This window comes from Anopheles moucheti, chromosome 2, assembly GCF_943734755.1.
Source record: "Anopheles moucheti chromosome 2, idAnoMoucSN_F20_07, whole genome shotgun sequence".
Lineage (NCBI taxonomy): Eukaryota > Metazoa > Arthropoda > Insecta > Diptera > Culicidae > Anopheles > Anopheles moucheti.
In genome coordinates this window covers 50,579,274-50,593,578 of record NC_069140.1, presented here as the reverse complement: position 1 = coordinate 50,593,578, position 14,305 = coordinate 50,579,274, and the positions used below count along the sequence as shown (strand labels likewise).

General features: G+C 44.6%; 2 protein-coding genes across 2 annotated transcripts; both read left to right on the top strand.

Moving 5' to 3' along the window:
* Positions 1-243: 243 nt before the first annotated feature.
* LOC128298758 (uncharacterized) lies at positions 244-1,192 on the top strand. The gene is made up of 2 exons (XM_053034536.1): positions 244-622; positions 702-1,192. Exons 1-2 carry the CDS (start codon positions 244-246, stop codon positions 1,190-1,192), a joined length of 870 nt encoding a protein of 289 aa, XP_052890496.1.
* Positions 1,193-2,149: 957 nt separating this feature from the next.
* LOC128296824 (splicing factor U2AF 50 kDa subunit) lies at positions 2,150-7,569 on the top strand. The gene is made up of 6 exons (XM_053032323.1): positions 2,150-2,289; positions 2,470-3,159; positions 3,227-3,318; positions 5,583-5,705; positions 5,783-5,896; positions 5,978-7,569. Exons 1-6 carry the CDS (start codon positions 2,286-2,288, stop codon positions 6,317-6,319), a joined length of 1,365 nt encoding a protein of 454 aa, XP_052888283.1. The 5' UTR covers positions 2,150-2,285; the 3' UTR covers positions 6,320-7,569.
* The last annotated feature ends 6,736 nt before the right edge of the window (positions 7,570-14,305 follow it).

Here is a 14,305-nt window from a genome sequence, read left to right as displayed (position 1 = left end):
CCCTAACCCTACCGCACAGTACGCCCTACCGATGGGCAGTGGTAGTGTGGCTGCGTGTGGCGTAATATAAAAGACCCGGCACCTATCAGGGTGGCGTTCATTTATCAATCAAAACCCTGCACCGGTGGCAGGGCGTACGCGGTTTTCCTGACGTCCGGACATCTTCGTTACCGTTGTGTCGTGTGGGGGATTCTCGAGCTTTAGTGCATCCGTGCCAGTGGACGTGTGAACGTGAGCGTGACAATGAAGCTGTTCGTGTGCTTGATGGTGTGTTGCAGCCTGGTTCTTGGCGATCCGGGTGTTATAGGGCCGCAAGAGGCGCGAAAGGTGCGCAATCCTGCTAGTGGGCCGACGAGTTACAATACCATCTCGCCGCCGGACAGTGAAGCGTTAAGCAAGTTGCAAAACCAAGTGGCACCGACGGTGCAAATTCCCAGCAAATCGTTGACCACGGCTAAAGCACCGGAAGGCGCATCGCCATTCCACACCGTTGCCCCGCCGAGTGTGGTGCCGTCGCCGTATCTGCGGCAGCCAGCGCCTGCGATTGCTCCGGTTTCCGCGCCAGGACAGTACTATCTGGCCATGGTTCCACAGCCTGCTGGCAATCATATGTTGCAGCCTGGTATGTGATGTTCGAAAGCTGCGAAAGCACCTACTATCTGTGTCTCATAATGATCCGTTTCTCTACCAACACTCCACAGCAACGACACCACTGATCATGCAGTACATTAATCCCCAGGGGCAGCCTACCGGAGGTCTGCAGTACATACAGCTGCTACGCCCGGTAGTTTACCCGTACGCGCCCAACCAGCAGTATCAAGCCGCGTATCAGCAGTATCCGGGTTATCTTCAGCAATCGCCCGCATCACTTACCAACGCGCCACATGTCGGTCCCGTCCCACCGACACCGTACAACGTGTCGCCAACGCCACCACCAACCACATCCACCACACAGCCCGGATTTGTTCCGTTCCAGCCGGCCACACAGTACGCTACCGTGAACCATGGACAACCTCCACAACCGCAAGCATACAGCAATGGTCCAGTGGGGCAGTATTCTAGTCCCGTTCTATCGTACTACCCGCATCGGTTTCTTATCAACCCGTCGGAATTGAATTTCAACATGAATGAATATGTGCCATCGCCCGGTGACGGTGTGTACCTGAAGGGCGTGAAGAGTATGCGAGCTTAAGCATCGTGAAAGCATCGTTTAAATCCATTCCTAAGACAAAAGTAAATCCGAATATCAAAGTACAATCGTTAATCCCACTGATACGATCACAAATCCACCCCACTGGTGGATAGTATTAACGACCCGCTCTATTGCGACTGGGCATGCAATTTTATTACTTAATGTATGTCTGTTTTATACCTGTAACATGTGTCGTTCCCATACCAGATCCCACTTGTTCCAGTAATAAATAAAATAAAAGAAATATAATTTTAAATAACATAAGTTTTTATTGCGAGCATGTGATCATACTACTGCTATTGGGGAAGACCTGCAATGCTTTCGGTCTAGTTACTAAAGAGCATGTTGTCTACTTTCATGAAGATTTCTGATGATGATGTTATTAATTGTTCCATTTCATGATGGTTGAACATCCCTCGTAATTTAAAAAATGACCAGGTCAATCATGTTTCGTATTACAAATTTGACCAAACGCCTAACGTGCTGGATCAGTGGAATTTGAAGGAAGTGCCCATGTGGTGCTATGAGATGTCTGATAGTGGTCAGGTTTTCAAACGACAGGACAATCAGGTCCGCATCCCCCTTTTCAGGGATGGCTATCCAATAAATAAAACCAATTAAATGGTAGACCAAAACATTCTGTACGCCATAATGGCTGTAAAGAAATAAGAGGAATAATGTTAAAAAACTAAGAAAAAAATGAGGTTTGGGCTTAAAAGGAAAGACACAAAATAACACGCCACGGGAAAAAGTGTGTTAACTGATGTATAAATATGGAAAAAGGAAAATTATTTTACAGAAAGCCGTTGGCACTGGTACATTTGAAGTTGTATAATGAAATTTGACGTTTATACCAGTTCGAGCATAGCCGAATCATCCCGAAGCAAGCCGAAGCTTGACAGTTCGGTTCTTCTTCCTTCTCAACTAGCTTCTTGGTTCACTCGGTCGTATTCAGGGAAACTTTGACATTAACCGTATTGTTGCCGCTTTTTCCAATCACGAAAAGGCTTCCGCATCGCTAGAAAATAGCAAAATTGTGCAGAAAACAGTAAATCCTACGTAGATAATCGTTTGTCCGAGTCAAACAAACGAAATGTGTAAGTTGGGATGGGGGTGTTGTTGAGGTTTTCCGGTCGCTTGTTCCGGCGTGCGGTAGAGTTGGCGTCAGACCGCAAAAATCAATATGTCGCTGGCGCTACAGCTACGCTAAAGGAGCTCTCGATCGGTTTTGTGGGGTAGGTCGGTGTACATTGTCCCGTTTTTTTTATATATTTTAGCTGACCGTGATCGTGAATATCGTGGTGGAGGAGGTGGTCGTGGTGGCGGAGGTGGCGGTGGAGGAGGAGGAGGCGGCGGCGGTGGTGGTGGCGGAGGTGGTGGTGGCGGTGGACGCCATCGGTCGCGGTCCCGCGAGCGTCGCCGAAGCCGTTCCAGAAGCCGTGGAGGCGATCGGAGAAGATCGTCGCGTTCCCGTTCGCCTTACCGAAAGCATCGTTCGCGTAGGCGCAAACCGTCGCTATACTGGGATGTTCCGCCGCCAGGCTTCGAGCACATTACTCCGCTGCAGTACAAAGCGATGCAGGCTGCAGGGCAGATTCCGGCTAATATAGTGGCGGACACACCGCAGGCAGCTGTCCCGGTGGTCGGCTCAACCATCACGCGCCAGGCGAGAAGGTTGTACGTGGGCAACATACCGTTTGGCGTTACGGAGGAGGAAATGATGGAGTTCTTTAATCAGCAAATGCATCTGTCCGGTTTGGCCCAGGCTGCCGGTAATCCGGTACTTGCCTGCCAGATCAATCTGGACAAGAACTTTGCGTTCCTGGAGTTTCGCTCGATCGACGAAACCACACAAGCCATGGCATTCGATAGCATTAATTTTAAGGGACAAAGTTTGAAGATTCGAAGACCGCACGATTACCAACCCATGCCCGGTATGACCGATTCAGCGGCGGTCAATGTTCCCGGTAAGTAAAATGGGTTTATTGTTGTTTGCTGCGAATGCGATGTTCTAATTCTGGGATCTCTTTGCAGAAAAATTCTCCGGTGTCATCAGCACTGTGGTACCCGACTCACCGCACAAGATATTCATCGGTGGTTTGCCGAACTATTTGAACGAGGATCAGGTACGTGTTGCTAGTGAATCCGTTTCGGTTTGCTCTTCTCAGCCTGCGCTAGGCAATCTGAGAAGCACTAATATCGTAGCAGGCTTTGAAACAAACAGGAAAACGAATCGAACAATTTATTTTCTAGTTGTTGAGGATGTGTTTATGCCAATGCTGCGGGATGCAATAGAACAGAATGCATGCATGGAATACCATCCCGGTCTTTAGGTACTTGCGACAGTGTGAAAAAATCGCCGTTTCCCAATATTGTTTTCTCTTAGCCCAAACAAACGCCCAAGACAAAGGTTCAACGAAATGGTACAGCAATCGATTTATGATTGGCAACAAAGATTGAATCAGATTTCAGTTGCGCACAGCCTCTATCCTACATGGCATTTGAATGGTGTGTAAGCTAGACGGTTGCTACATTGACTTTTATACCAACGACATCACAGAAATTGGCCCGATGAGGAACGTTCCCCGCGTGTTCGTTTTGCAGACGGTAAATTTGTCTCATTTCAGATGCCTTTTCGGAAATGTTATAGCTTCTTTTAGGAACGTTCATTTTCAACCTTCTGGTACATCTCGTTTTTTTCCTCCTTACACAACGTTTAGGCAGCGTTTTCAGATAGGATCATCGCTATCCTTGTTCTTGTTTTGTTCTACGGTTGTTCAGTGCAAACGGCGGGGTGGCACGATACGGAGCCGAAGGATTTGTATTTAGAACTAAATTTAACTTTCAGCAAGTTCCCTACCAAAACAGCTTAATAATAGCGTGCGTGTAAAGAATCGTGCCCTTCAGCTGGCCGGAACTGCGAGGTGCATCTGCCTGCATTTTCCTGTTTCTCGATTTCAGTACCGTTTTCAGCCCTCGTCTCTATACAACCGGTACCATCGATGGGGCGCCCACGTGTTACGCGTCTTGTATTGCGCCTTAGAGAAGGATCGTTTATATTATTTCAGTTGCAGAATTGTTTCAGTTTTTTTCCCCAATTTTATTACAGCGTTCCTTATAATTTAGCGTGCGGGGGTGTGTTTCAGTCAAATGCATCTAGCAATAATCTGCAATTTAAAAACTCAAGCTGTTAATTAGAACTGATCCATTTTCTCTTCTTTTCTTCTCTTTCTTTTCTCTCTTTCCATCCTTGCTCCGAAAAATCTGACTTCGGTTTGAGGCCATTATGCTCGGGATGGTCGGGGTTCCTTGATACGTTCGCACCGTTTTCAGTTTCAACGGAAGCGAATCACATGTTGATTTGAATAATGGTCCCTGGGTGGGGTACAGCTGTGTTCCCTAGATGTTTTGTGTTTTAGGAAACTTTACATCATTTTGCAGGCATCACACGCAATATGTGCGTCACATTATCCAGAGAGAAAATGTGCTTACATGAGAGCCAAGCGAACCAAGGAAACCGAAACCGTTAGAAATTTATTATAATTTTCAGCTGTGACCATGCCGGCCAACGCCGGTTGGAGGTATTCTTTTCTTAGGCAAAAATGTTCCCATAGGCGTTTGTAATAGCTCTGGCGGGCTTGAGTATGCGTGGCGCACGTGGGCCATGTTTCTCTTTGGCCACAAGGCAAGTGCATTTCAGCATAACAAATGGCAACAATTTATTCTCTTCCCCCTATTCTTCGCAGGAAGTGTGTCTTTGTTTTCAGCGTTTATGTGCGCAAACAACTCTACTTGCATATAGGGAAAATGTAGAAGAGCAGGGCTTCAGTTGGTTCAGATTGAGAGAAAAAGCGAATTACAGTCAGGAAATTGAAGAGCATTTTTAACATTCTATGTTAATGTACAATAGAGTAGTAAAAGGAAGATTTTATGATACAGTATAAAGCTGTCTTCGTTACGGTAAGTATCGTTGCGATGTGATACAAATTTGGAAGATGAAAGGAACTGTTTACGAATTGGAAAATTGAAGCGAATTGTATGAAATTAGTTGCATTAAAATTAGTAGCATATCTTGTTAGTTCTCCGTCGTTAGGTTCAGTTAGCAATAGTAAAGTTGTTGTGAGCGCGATATTGATCGTGATAGTGATCTCTATTCTCCGCCGTTTGATTGCAAACAAACATACATGCATGTGTACGATAATTGATAATAATATGTGATTGTTTTCTTTTGTTTCGTTTTTATCCCCCCTCCCGACACTGACACGTACCGCGCTTCCCATCCATCCTTCTGTTTCAACCTGTTCCACCTATTCCACCTATTCCTTGATTCCGTCGTCAAACGGCGCATTGGTGGCCGTTGTTCGTCGTACGTTATCTTCCCCGTGTACAGGTAAAGGAGTTGTTGCTCTCGTTCGGTCAACTGAAGGCGTTCAATCTGGTCAAGGACGCCGCGACAGGTCTGGGCAAAGGTTACGCCTTTGCTGAGTACGTGGAATATACGACTACCGATCAGGTAGGACAATGTCAGAGAGGAAGACACGACAAAGCGCACACGGTTAATTGGTTTACTTTTTTCCACACTTTCTACAGGCAATTGCAGGGTTGAACGGTATGCAGTTGGGTGATAAAAAATTGATCGTACAACGTGCCAGTGTAGGAGCGAAGAACTCGAACGCTGCCGTCGTAGCGCCAGTACAGATTCAGGTATGTAAAGATCGCGCAGCATTATGCTTAATAGTTACTTCATCAACTGTGGCTCACGCTATTCCATTGCTTTCCCCCCAGGTACCGGGACTTTCGCTTGTCGGTTCATCTGGTCCACCGACTGAGGTGCTTTGCTTACTGAACATGGTCACACCGGACGAGCTGAAGGACGAGGAAGAGTACGAGGATATTCTTGAGGACATTCGGGAAGAATGTAACAAGTACGGTGTGGTGAGGAGTGTAGAAATCCCTCGGCCCATCGAGGGTGTTGACGTGCCCGGCTGTGGCAAGGTATTTGTCGAGTTCAACTCAATCGTCGACTGTCAGAAAGCGCAGCAAGCACTTACTGGGCGCAAGTTTAGCGATCGTGTCGTCGTTACGTCGTACTTCGATCCAGATAAGTATCATCGACGAGAGTTTTAAGGACATATGACAGAGTTCACGCTGCAATATGCGCTTGATGGAGGAGTGTGATTAATGTATACTGTGACGATCGCTCCAAATTTGACAACATGAATCGTATTATTCCGTTATTTCTTTTTTCTCATTTTTCCCTACTATCGTTCCCGGTTAGTAGTCTCCCTATTGGTGGGTTGATTGTGACATAATGTATTCGTCGGCCCATGACGCTACGTTGGATGATAGTCCCTAAGTCGAACGTCGGCGTTAGAGATTGAACCTGGATAATTTCAATTGTTTTGGACATGTCGTAGAATTTGTGCATCCTGCTATTGGTGCACTACCAGAAACACATGCCCTTTAGTATCATCATTTAGTATCATTGCTTTAGCAAATCGGCAGATTGAATTGGGGCAATGTAAACTTTTTAAGCGGCCCGATGGTGTATTGGTAATGACACCTGTCTTCACACAATAGGACCGGTCCAAAATTCCATCCGGACTAATCTTGCGTACGCAGGACTAAAGGACGCAAAGAAAGCCAGAATGGGCAGGCCTAGACCTTCTGAGGATATTGTGCCGGTAAAGAAGAAGAAACTATTTAACGCAGCTAATTTTCAACATACTTCCATTCAGATTCAAGCTTATATTCCGCGTGTCTTAAATTTGATGGACTCGGGTGAAATAACGCTCATGTTTGAAAGTTATAGAGCCTACTTTCCCGGTTGTTCTTTATGCCTTTAACATTTTTGTGGATTGAAAACAAAAACAAAATTAACAAAAATCTAAACAAATTTTTTAGTCAATGTCACCTAGCATTTTATGTTCGATAATCGAACTCAGATGCTCAGATGCAGTGTATTTTGGGGGCTATCTGTACCGAGATTATACAAACTATTTTGGAAAAAGCTAATGAATAATTTGTTACGATAATTGTGAAAATAATACGGAACATTGTGTATGCTTATCCTAAAATCTTAGTCGATGCAATTCTCGTTTGCATTTTGTTCAGCGATCGTGTACAATCTACACATGACTAAACTCAACGTCCGGACCAAAGTCGACAGCGACCTAAACTATATGTCTTGCAATGAAAGTTCACAGCAGATTAACAGCATCGATTTTTAAAGTCCTCTCGTTTACTTGCGCAATCGTTTATAGTGTAACTTACTATAGATGTTTAAGATAAGAAAGAAGCGACGTACGTGATGATTGACGCATGTAATACAGTTGGAAATGCCCATGTTTTCAACTGCGACACTCGTGAATAAAAGACCATGCAGTGAAAATAGGTCGTAGTACAATATTTTTTTCTATAATTCGAAAGAAATTGAAAAACACGTAAATTATGTATTGGTAAACCCAATGGTTTAAATGAACGTTGGTAGTGTAGTGGTGCGTAGAAGAATATTTATGGAGCCTCTTTACCTTAAGCTAACTCAGCCTAATGCCTAACCAGGTCCATCAAGTGCTGTTGTAATAAAAATAAATAGGAATTATATTAAGAAAAAAGCAAAACCGAGGAGTCACTACTCGAATGTCTGAGATGTGGCAAACAGGGGGATGCCGTTGAGGCATCTGTGTTGCACTCTTTTTTCATGTGCAATGCGTGCGCTTTTACCACCATTTGGAATACACAATGAGTATGCTACAGAAGAGGCTCGTGCGCAAGCCGTTTTGCCATCTTTTGCGCGGTGTGATGTGGCTTGCGTCATACGAAACGCAACACAGAAAGACGAGTTTACACAAGAGGGCAAAAAAGCATTAGTTTGCTGTCTATAATGTTATTGTGACCCTCAATCACAGCCACAAATGGGAAAACCATTAACCGCATTGCTTATATTTATTTGTGCGAGACAGCACAGTTAATTTAGAACATATCTTAATTGCTACGGAAAGGAATTGTACGTACTTCCTGATGCGGTGCTAAAAACGGAAGCAATTTGTAAGTAAAGAGCTATTCCAAAAGTAATTTTGGAGAAATTGAAAAAGTTATTTTAGCAAACTAAATTGTTTTTTTTTCAATACAAAACTTATAACGGTACAAAAATATTTCGGACATTCCTCGTACGTCAAAAAAGTATATATGTATAATTTTTCGTTCAATGATCACTAGGAAACACGAAAAGCACGGAAAGATCTCCTTGGACAGGATCTTCAATCATTGTTTCTGGGTTGTCGCTTAGTACTCCGACAAAGATGTGTTAGACTGAATCTTCCACATGTGGATGTTTTGTTCCCTTTTTTACCTTTTCGTCAATCCTACGGACTGAAATAGCCATCCTGTCTTCAGTCTTTCGTTGTAGCCTTTGTTATTCGTTGGTACGACGGTCATCAACATGACTTCCGCTTAATGAACGGAGAGATCCCAGAAGTCCCAAGATCCACAGGATATTGAACATGTTTCCTCGATCGTACACGATCGATGCGAAGTGGATCACGATGATCAACAAATATAGTTATGTGTTTGACTACCGCATTTTATCGCAAATCTACAGAGATTCTTAACGATTACTATTATAATTATTCAGTCAATTCCGTTAATACCTTACCAAGGAATGCTACAAAGAATGCTCAGAAGGTGGTCCCGTATGTGTGGAAGGATAATGGAGGAGTCGTTACAAAGAAGAGCTGTACGATTACCTCACTGTCGTAGAGCAGATTAGACTCGCCAGGCTATGGTGGGCAGGTCACGGCATGATAATGACACCTGACAACCCAATCCTTAAAGTCCTCTTAGGTCGTCCACATGGACAGAGGAGGCGTGGTAGACCCACGAGCAAGTAAGTAGGTTATAATAAGTAATTAAGTAAGTTATGCTACGAAGAATTACTGATATATAGTAGATGCAGCTAGGATGCAGTGTTCTACAGATGCCGATTAAGTAATAGTGAGATTTTCATGCGTTGTATAAATATAATTGAACTCATAATACATAATCTGGCACCTTCAAACTATGCGTTTGGTAGCGGAAAGGACACGGAGCAGCGAGAACAACGGGGTACAATGTGAATAATGGATTTGTGCATCAAATAATTCACCAGTTTTTGATGACATGGCAATTTATGCAGCGTATCGCTGGTAGAAGTTAAGTAGAGGGAGAGAAAGGGCGCGAGGGCGCTCAGGGTGAAGGACGGCAAAACCTAGACATCGATGATGATTTATTTGATTTGAATGCATTTTCCGTTGCAGCATTGTGCGCCGTTTGCATTGTAAACCGGTGGCGGCCGAGTCATTGAACTCCGGGGTAGCCACATGGGAATGGCAAAACGAGGACCGGCGGTTAATCTATCATTCGCGACAACATTCACGAACCGCGTAAGCACAACAAAACACGTGCTTCTGGCCGTTCGCGGGTGGTTGAGTTTCGCACAAACACAATGGGCCACACCGGACACGATCGTCGTCGGGTGTTGGGTTGTGAAGCAGCACATGGTACCCGACTCGTTAAGAAGCGGAAGGGGTGCCCCAACCCGGTGTGTCACCGTTGGTACCGTTGGTCCACGAATCCCGGTGGCATAACTGATTGATGAGATTAGGAAGGAAAAGTGACCGTTCGGTTTCGGATGGCGACACGTACATGGCTGGCCGTGTCATAATTATGATCCCGCAACGGTAGCAAACCGTTCGCTGTACCGCAGCATAATGATTGGTGTGCAGCTAAGTGGAACGAAAATGCAGGCGTCAAGCGTGATTGTGATAGCAATTATTAACCACCACCTGCCGGTGTGTGGATGAGTTCCACGGCATGATGGGTTACTCGGTAAAACCGAAAGGTGCTTTTTTTTTTATTGCGCGCAGAAAGCAACACATAATTCGCTCTGGTCCAGTGTGTCTAAAGTGAGGGAAAGCTTTTCTCGGGACAAGTGTTGCAGTAAGCAACAATTGAAATCAATAGCAAACACTTTTTTTGATTCAAGTAGAAATAAAAGGTACCTTTTACCTTTAAGGAACAATCAAAACAAAAAAACCAACCGTTTAAGGCTGGGTTCAATAGACGGATAATTTCTATTTGATTGCAGATGCAATTGGTAAACTCAAATGATGAAACGTTTCCTCTCCCTTGGATAATTGCTTTCAAGTGGAGGTTTTTTTTTCGGATCCTCTGTGACAATTCACCGGAACTGAAGATCGTTTATCATTGGAGTATGGTTCAGGGGTTGGTAAAGTACTTCACTTTCATTGTGGCCCTGCTGAAATTTTATCGCAAATTGTCGCTGTGTTTAATCATTATTGTTGTTTCATGAGAACAGTCGAATAAATTGTTTGAATTTTCCTTAAGAACTTGGCACCCTTCTAAGATCCTTAAGAATAGCTAAGATCCTTCTGTTTCTGAGGGATACTTCTTTATTCATAACGTTTCGTTCTGGACTACCTTAGGCTTATGCCATACTTTAATTTTGATAGCAAAATCTAAGATCTAAAAATAATTGGAAATAATTTTTAGTTGGTAGCATCAAACATTGCGAAAGCTCGCAACGCGATCGCGCTCACTGCCGAAATTTAAACAAACCATCGACAATCTAACCGAAACCGAATGATTGTACAATTTACAGAATGACCTCCAGATCCGTTTTTAGCAAAATTCCCTTTGTATGTTTGAACGTGTCCCCTTTATGATTGCAAAATTTTCTTCTTCGATTGAAATTATGTTACGGTTGAAATGATCCTTTAAATGATTGGAAACGTTGTAAGTTTGCGTGTTGTTTGTTTTGCGTGCATTTACGAATGTTATATATAACACACTCTATATTTGCAACAAATAATTCTAATTGAAGTACTGATTGAAGTCTAATTGAAGTAATAATTCTTATTGAATACCAAATATATCGACTTTTTTTAAACTCATTCCACGAACATTTGTATGATATTTGTCGCTTTGCTGCGATTGCTTTTTGCCAACCACTGGTGTAAGTGGTTTTTGTGTGAATATTTAAACCTTTAAGTAAGTACAGTGCGAACAAATTGTCTCAAAGCCTGTTAATGAAAGAATGTCAATCTTGTTCATCTCGGTTATTAATCCATTATGAACAGAATGGCATACTGGGAGCAAAACAGAAAAGCCCCCAGCCCCAGAATAACTAATTACCCCTGCATGGGATCAGGCGATTTCATAATATTAATTATCGATCCATGATCGGATGACGTTTATGGGGTTGTTGGCGTTTATGTGGTGCGTATGTTGCTGCGTGTGTGTGTGGTATTTTTTTTTCGGCCACTGTCAGAGAAAAAAGCCGGTTATACCGGTGATTAGATCATAGCAGGCCGTATGGGTTGAAGATGGGGAGAAGCAAAACACAAAAAGAAAGGTGAAAGTGCGTGTGTGCGAGAAGGATTGAAGGGGACTGTTTGGGTGTTTGGCGAAGGCAGCGTTTCGGTAGTCGTCTGTTGTTTATTTAACTGTCGTTATCTGATTAGCTCATTAGGTGTGATGATTTGTTTATCTTCATTAGCGCAGTTGCTATGATTTAATGTTTCGCGGTGTATCTTAACATGGGCAGAGTAGCATTTTATTGATTTATTGCTTCATTTTATACACACTTTATTTACATCTTTACGATTAGTTTGATGTGTTGCGTAATGTATGCACGCTTAATTGCAGTTGCAGTTTATATAAGACCGAGTCTTAATGGTTGGCGCTGTATAACATTGCCGCAAATCGTTTGTTTTGTCTGATACATAGTTAAATAGGTGATGTTTTGTATAAGTTCACTCAGCTGCAGCCGTATGCAATGTTGATCCAAATTGCTTTTTAATAGGAATTACAAACGTGAAAGGAAAGGTGAAGCCGAATACAAACCGCATGGAACGCGTCGAATTGACTTTTGAACGCGGGCCAAAGGGCACTCACATCCAACGCGAGCATCAAACCGGTACCAGGAGCGAAAGGGTGAGCCCAACATTAACGACTGGCACTGGGAATTGAAAGTAAGATACAGCCGAGTAGGTCAGTGGGTGTTTTCTGAAGGGCAAAAGGGCATCGAAAGGAAAGCAGCGGCAGAAGAGAACACACACTTGCTGTGGCGTTATGCTGCGCTGCCCCATAATCGCATAATCGATCGTTGTGATATAATCGGGAAAGGTCAACATGCGTATCGTGGATGTTGAGCGTTTGCAGGTTGTTTTGCTGGGTTTTTTAAATATCGTTTTCCATCCAATCGAACGAGGTGTTCTTTAAACTAATGCTAAGCTTTTTGTTTTACCTTTTTGCAGGTTGCTCCATGCTGCGTAGTACGGAAGCCTTCAGGAGGTGTATGGGGTGCATCAGTGAAGATCGATCAGAAGATCGCATGACGTTGTTCCTTAAAGTGGTGAACAGGTTGCGCAGGTTTCGCTGTGCACCCGTTTCAAGGTCGTTGCATTACACGCAGAACAAGCGGTAAGCGAGCTGGATGCACACTCCCCAATACCGCAACCGGCTGGCTATTCTTGCTGCGATGTGATGAGCTTCGCTCCACCAGCACATAAGGGGTTCGTCGCTTGCAGTCACTCGTACCGGTCGTGTGGTATTTTTTCGACGACTCGCTGCAGTGCTGCCAAGAGGAACGTGCATACGTGAACGTGGGGCACACCATTGCCGTAAGGCGATGAAAAGCCCTTCGGTTGGGGGGGGGGGGGCGAGTTGCGGGAAGAAAACTGGATTCTAAAATGTAAGTTCCCATATTTACGGCTTGTGCCCTACTTTGGCGCGGTTTGTTGCGCTGTTTTAAATGTCAGACCAGGCCAGGCCAGCCAAGTCACTCTCTGCCCTTCAGCAGGATCCGCGTGGAAGATGCTGCGCTTGCAGACGCTAGCAGGGCATCACCACTTCGTTCGCGGATCAACCTAAATGGGAAGTTATATAATTTTTGCCACCACGCAAACCCGGGCGATGATGGTGATGCGAAATAGTTTAACAAAGAAATAGCTGCCACCAGCCCAATTTGAATGGCGGTTGTTGAATGGATTTCTGGTGGTTGAGTTTCTTTGCGAGTCGTGCAAGCGAGTTATCTACACACTGCCCCAAGATGCTACCGAAATTTGCAACGTTTGTCCTCTGACCAAACGACGAACGGAACGGTATGCAAATTGATTATTTTACCGGCCGCGTGATTATGTAAATGATCGCAAGCGGTAGCCAACATCCCAAATGGGGTTTATACTTGCATGCGTCAGGTTTTAATAGTTAATCCGCTGGTGGAAGCGCCACCAAACGGGATAGCGGTCCATCTCACCGGGTCTGACGGTGGGGTTTTTGTATGTGCGTGTTGCATTACACAACTCAACGTTGCTGCGGTTGCAGCCTCCAACCCCGAAAAGCAGGGCGCCAGGGAACTGTTTGCTGCAGCAGGCTAAAGCCCGCCCGGGCACTGAAGAAAGGGCACGCACGCAAACCACCGCGCACCGGGAAAGTTCGTGCAATCGTGTCGGTGAGAATGCCAGTCCCAAGTGTGTGTGTGTGTGAGTAATATGGCGCCGGTTGTTGTTGTTGATGTTGTTGAATTTTCAATCACATCGTTTAATACTAATTTTGCAGAGTACAGCAAGACGCGAGCGAGAGCGTCCGGGACCTTTAGGCTGATGCGGTGAAAGAAGTAGCTCGCCGTGAAATTGATAGCTTTGTGTAAATGTTCACACTTCACGCTGTGGGCGATAGCTTTACGCAGATTTGTAATTTGTTACAACTAATGCGGTGTAATCGTTTCGATGTGGATAGCGCTCAACGCTGCGCATCTTGCGCGGCTTACGTTTCATCGGCGCCGCGCATCGGGATCGAGCCGGCCGACGTCATCACTCTCGCTTTCACTCGACGCGGGTTGACGTGTTTGTGAGCGGGGCGAAGGAACGCCGCTTTATTTGGCCATTCGTAAACGGTGCGAAAATAGATTACGCAACAGCCCATCAGGTCGTCGGTGGCCAGTGGACAACCGTTATGGCGCTCATAGACAACAGCAAAAATGCTTACATTCTGCGGTAGTTTGGACTTTATGCTCAGCATTAAACGATTTTTTTTAATTAAACGTTAAATAAT